This window comes from Cheilinus undulatus, linkage group 12, assembly GCF_018320785.1.
Source record: "Cheilinus undulatus linkage group 12, ASM1832078v1, whole genome shotgun sequence".
Classification (NCBI taxonomy): domain Eukaryota; kingdom Metazoa; phylum Chordata; class Actinopteri; order Labriformes; family Labridae; genus Cheilinus; species Cheilinus undulatus.
The window spans coordinates 4640842-4646841 of NC_054876.1; the positions used below are offsets into that span (position 1 = coordinate 4640842).

The 6000-nt window shown below is 37.8% G+C and overlaps 1 protein-coding gene across 3 annotated transcripts in view; it reads right to left on the reverse strand.

Moving 5' to 3' along the window:
* robo3 (roundabout, axon guidance receptor, homolog 3 (Drosophila)) overlaps window positions 1-3311 on the reverse strand; it is a 161345-nt gene extending 158034 nt beyond the window's left edge. For all 3 annotated transcript variants that reach the window (XM_041802131.1, XM_041802130.1, XM_041802129.1), the window contains exon 1: window positions 2768-3311. In XM_041802131.1, the coding sequence (XP_041658065.1) occupies window positions 2768-2831 (64 nt within the window). In that variant the 5' untranslated portion in view covers window positions 2832-3311. The remainder of the gene's footprint in view (window positions 1-2767) is intronic.
* Window positions 3312-6000: the final 2689 nt, after the last annotated feature.

Sequence of the window (6000 nt, forward strand, 5' to 3'; positions counted from 1 at the left end):
GCATCTTCATCTTTGTTGTGCAAATATTATTATATCTTAAAGTACATTAAGACTGTCTTTTAGCTGCAACATGCAGCTGTGCATGTATGTAGCACACCGCCCAAGGCTACTTGCCCCTTCAGAGACAACACAGCAAAGCTTTTCTTATCTTATCTCATTGATCTTATCCTGCATGGATAAGTGTTAAAGTAATGAAAAGCACTGTATGCACATCTTTAAAGCTTTTTAATAAGATACAAAAGCAGCAAGGCCAGTGCACAGCCTTGAAAATGAGAATCTATGGATTAAGTGAAGGCTAAAGTCAAGGAAACCTTCAAGCCTCGCTGTACGAAGGCATATTATCTACTGTATCTGCTCAACGCATTAACACAACCTACATCCACACAATGCAAACACAAGGGAGCAACATCATCATGCAGCAGCTGGTGAGGGCTTTTACCCATTACAGTAAAAAGAAATCATACATATTTCAGTAGCAGGAAATCAAACTCCCAACCCTGTCATGCTCTCTTAAACTACACGCTGCTTTTACAGCGACTGTCTGAGGCTGTTTCACTGCAGCATCACACAGAGGAGGATATACTTCTCCTCCTGATGGGCCTTATAATAATAGAGATAAATGAGCACAACAAAGTGTGTTTTCTGTTGGGAGCAGATGTTGGTGTGAGTCTGAGGTCCCCTGGGCGAGACACACAGTAAAGCTGCATATGTGCGGCTCGTATGTCTGCTGGTTTAAGTGGCCTCTTACATGACATCATGCAGCAGGATTAACCACTTACACACGCTCGCAAATACCGCTTAAAGATAAAGGAAGTGTGGAGATGTGTGCGCTAATCTTTGCACAAAAGTTAGATTTTGCATGGTGCAGGATGTCTTATCTTAAACTGTTGAACACAACTTGCACCAGGTTATTCTGGCAGCATTCTGTCTCCATAAAGAATGACAAAATCTTCCTTTCATTGCTTGTTCAGAGATGTGCATGAAGGGTTACTCAGAATATCTGGATAGAGAGAATTCAGGCTGGGTTGAATGGGAAAGTTGAGTTTATTTTCTCACCTGGTGGATGTAAATAAATACTTTTCTCTGAACTGAAGCTGTGATACCACAGAGGGAAAAATCACATGCCCCATTGGTGTGACATCACATACGTAGGTGGGCAGGGCAAGCCTCATTGTGAGGTTGATTCTGTAATTCATGAGGCAAGGAAGATGGTGGAAGCTTGTTTTCATCCTAGGGTTGAGAAATCATCAAAATTCTGATGAACTACAGCAAAAAAAGCAGTAAAAATGTTTAATTCTGTTAAATTTGAGGTTTCTATGTGTTTGGGTGGCTGGGACAGCATAATTTGGTTGATTGCATGCCTTTATTTTGGATAATACAATCAGCTTCTGCAATAGAAAACCATTGTGCATGCTCTTTTTGCACTCTTTATGAGCATGGGTAACTTGTACTTGTGGTGCATTTGCACCAAAGAGATCAGTTCAGTTTGGTTCAGTATGGGAAGTAAGTTTTTGCATTTCCACAGGCAAAAAATGGGAAAGTTACCATAATAACTGTGACTTATTGTCCTGGCTTGTTGGCATCCTTGTGTTGGGGTACCAAGCATGCCTATCCAACCCTAAATGGTGGAGGTAGACTCACTCTTTGGTTTGAAACCCTGCCTAATAAGTAAGGGTTGGCTGTGGAAATGCAAGCATAATCAGGGTTTACTGTACTGAACCAGACCACTTGGTCTGGTTTGATTGTCCATGTATAACTTACCCTGCCAGATGCCAGTGGAATGTCTTCAATTACATTTGAGGTTTCAAGGATCACTTGAACTGACATTTGCATGGAAAAATAGGCCCACATTAGCTCTAATGAGCGATTGAATAACCCGAATCTTTCCAGAAAACATGGTTTTGGAACCAAAAGTTGAAGTTATTCCTCTTGGAACATGATTCCTTTATCCAACTATGTAAGTTGCATTTTACACTTTACTAGAATGTATCAAATGTTGAACTTTTTCCAGTCAATTAATGTCAAAAACTTTCCCAAACTGCCCAATTTTCATCCTTTATGTCTTAAAATGAAGGGTTTTCTTGCAGATTTGCACACCAATTTTGGTTTAAAGTTAAATTCTGTGAAACTCTTATACTATTATTGTGGTTGCATGCCTTGAGCAAATTCAGCCAGCACTCTGACCTTCTTAATTGATGTAAAAATACTGAAATAATCTTCTTTCTGCAGGGTTTGAACAAGGGATCCTCATCTTTATAAAATATATTTAAAAATGGGAATAAAGTAGGCTTCATATGAGTAAAATTAGGGGTTGGTTTGTCATCACATTTCACAAAACTGGACCCCCTTTAGAGCCCTAAGGAGGCTCAGGGTTTAGGAGTCACTGATGTGAAGCACACAGGCTCCATGTGTGCAAACATAACAGTCATGCCAATTTAAACTGACCATATGCCAAAGTTGTGAGAACAAATAAAGCCAGTAAAAGAAGCCAACAGTGGAGATACTTCATTTTTTCCTTTAATTCTTTACAAGAAAGCTACAGACAAAAATTTGGAAATCATCCCTATATCCATGAATTCACACTCTGTAGCAGACTGGAAACTTCCCATAAGTAAAGATACTAATCTACAGCTTGAAATGAAAACTGGACCCCATTTAGGCCCATAGGAGAGGCAAAGCTTTTTAAAGGGTCACTAGTGTGAAGCATGCAGGCTCCATGTGTGTAAACACAGGATAAAACAGTCATGCAACAGTCATCCAAACTCACCATGTGCCAAAGTTGTTAGAAGAAATAAAACCAGTAGAGGAAGCAGAGAGTGATGGTACTCCATTATAAACTCAGGTTTGGTCCCAGTTTGTGAGTGAGGCTGTCCGTCCAGCAGCAGCAGCAGCAGCAGAAATGATAAATCCAAACAGAAACGATCTGCAGTCTATCTACGGGATCAAATCTCTGCAAACACCTTCAAACTCCACAGGCAGCATCTCTTCTGCTGCAGGATTAAATCAGAGACTCAAACATCCTCACACAGGAACTTTCTTTCTTTCTCCAAGTCTACCTCCGATAATCCCAGCGGAGAGTCCGAGGAGAGCAACCCGCAGGTGATGAGAGGAGAGGCGGCTGAGAGTGGCAGCAGCGCCCGGGCAGAGCCAATTTAAATCTCAGCGGAGGGAAAAATGTTCACAGCAGCTTCTTTAAAGGGAAAAATAGACCCAAAGTGCGTAAAATCATGTCTGAGAGAGTTTCAAGTCCACTTTTTAAAGGCAGAGCTCCATCTCTGCTCCACTGCCTCTGTTCATCTGCTCCGCTAGCAGCGATGAATTACTACGGCAGCCCCACTCACAACAACACGCTCACACAGCCCCAAGCACGGCGTGGAGTCAAGGCAGAGGCATGCGAACACGACTTCCGGTTCGTCTTTCAAAATAAAAGTATGGCATCAGCTTACCCCATCTCAGATTTCATTTTCACGCTTTTAACTGCTATAGTTGTTATAAAGAAGGCATTAATAGTCTTATATTACCTTACTGTGTGTCATTTATATTTGTAAAGGGGACTTAATAAAGGGAAGTCCTTGATATATTGTTTATATAATCCCCAGGAGCTAGATTTATTATATCACGTATTTATTTAATCAACTGCATTTACAAAATGTAACTTCTTTTAGAAATATGAAAACCCCTCTATATAAATACCAAATATTTACAGAGAGAGCACTAATATACCAAAGACATTCTTGTTGTCCCCCAAAGTAAAGAAAATAATCAAAAAATGTGAGAAAATATGTCAAAATGTTGTAGAAATTACAAAGAAAATTTAAAAATAACTAAGAGAAAAAAATCAAAATGTTGAGGAAAAATGTCAAATATGATGGAAAAAGTAAAGATTTAGTATAAAAGTACAAAAGGTTGAGATACGTGGAGATACAGTTTCAAAATTTGAGAAAATGAACTAAAATATTTGGAGGGAAAAAAGACATTTTTAGAAAAAAAAAATCAAAATAATAAGGACAGACTTAAGATGTGCAAACAGTATCAAAATATGGGTATAAAAAGTTAAAATTTGTTATAAAGGGTTAAATTGTTGAGATAAAAAAAATAAAATTATGGAGAAGAAAAGTATAAAAATTGAATAGAAAAATCCAAAAGTCTAAATACAAATATCTAATTGTAGGAGAATAGTCAAGTTTTGGGGACAATGAAAAAATGTTGAGAGAAAATGTAAACAATAAAAATATTAATATGGAGGGGAAAAGTCAAGATTTGATCTCAAAATACTTAAAAAGAATGTGAAATGTAGGGGAAGTCAGGATTTAGAGATAACTAATTTTATATGGTGATATAAGGCCATAATTTTCAGGTACTATGTGCAAATGCAGAAATCAAAATGTAAACATTTTTAGATAAAATGTCACAACCTTGGCAGAAATGTTGAAATGTTGGGATAAACTGTCAAAATATTGAGGTAAAATGTGCAAATGCTGAGATAAAAAGTCAAAATATTGATAAATAATCACATGGTGAAATATAAAATCATATCAAATAGAAAAATCCAAATAATAGGAATAACACTGTCAAGCTTGGGGAAAAATAATAAAGTTTGTTGAAAAATATTGAAAAAGTTAAGATAAAATATTTGAAAACGTGGTATTAACATCCAAATGTTGAGAAAATATCAAAAAGCTGATAAAACCCCCAAATCTATATTTTGACTGTATTCTTTCAGGCAGGTAACTGGCTACTAGATCTTTGACTCCGTATTTTCTCTGAGTTCAGTGATTTCATGGGTGACTTTTAAAAAACTATAAACATGAATCAGTTTAATACTGTTACATATGACGTACCTCATTTACAGCAAATTGCGTGTTGAAGAAATAATTTGAAGTGTGTAGCTCATTAGATAAACTGCTGACTACTTTATGTTGAAGGTTTACTGAAGTCACTTCCGGTTTGCTCGTGGTTACCCCCGTCTAACTTCATCATCCCACCATCGCTCTCTTAAAGGGCCAGTACACCAAATGTGAATGACTTGAAATTTGAATGTTGAATGGTAAATGTCTTTTTTATTCCTTTTGTGATGTTTTCAGTTTTTATAGTATTATGAAATAACCTAGTCAGTCATTTAAACTTAGAAAACTCTGTGTTGCACATACAGAACATATTCCTGGTCATCCCCAACCTGGACAGGCATGTGTCAATCACGTCACTCTATCTGTTGTAAATCTCTCACAGGAAGTTGGGGTTCACATCAGTCATGGAGTTCTGTTTTGGAGCCTCAGGTTTGACATTTGAGCTGCTATTTTCTCCAAGTTTTGGAGCCAAAGTTGACCGAATTTGGACTGCAGAGTTGTTACGTATTGCTGAGTTTATCTGCTGTTTGCAGGCTCAGCGATAGGCATGCACTACCTTTTGTTTATAATGGGGCAAAAAAATCGCTATGCTGTAGTTAAGATCACCTGAAGCTCACGATTGAGGGTCCTTTGGATTGGAACTTTTTAATGAGTTAAAGTCTTGATGACACACTAACACCTAGAAACTGATGCTATCACACAAAGACTGCAGCAGCCTTTCATTCTTGGAATCATTAAGTGAATTAATAGTATTTACATGAATCTGAACATAATCTGACTTTGAGCTCGGCCAGGTTTCATTAAACATTAAAGGCATCTGAGGGCATCTTTTTAATCCTGCAGATTTTACTTGGATTAAATTCATTTACAAACAACCTTTCTTTCGCTGAAGTCAAATTATCCATCCTGGTGTAAATGTCATCATTTATCTCAAAGCTGTTATCGAAGCACAGAGGCATAAATAATGTCAGCCGTGGTACGAGTCCAAATGCAAATTTGTCTTACATGTGAGGACCTTTGATCGTGCCGGCTGTGGTGCTGTGTGTACAAATCAGGAGATGGAAATGACTCAGGCACTGAGAGACACAAACAAACCTCACACACCGCTGCAAAATGTCACTATTTATCTGAGCCCGCTTTGCCTGCACTTGAT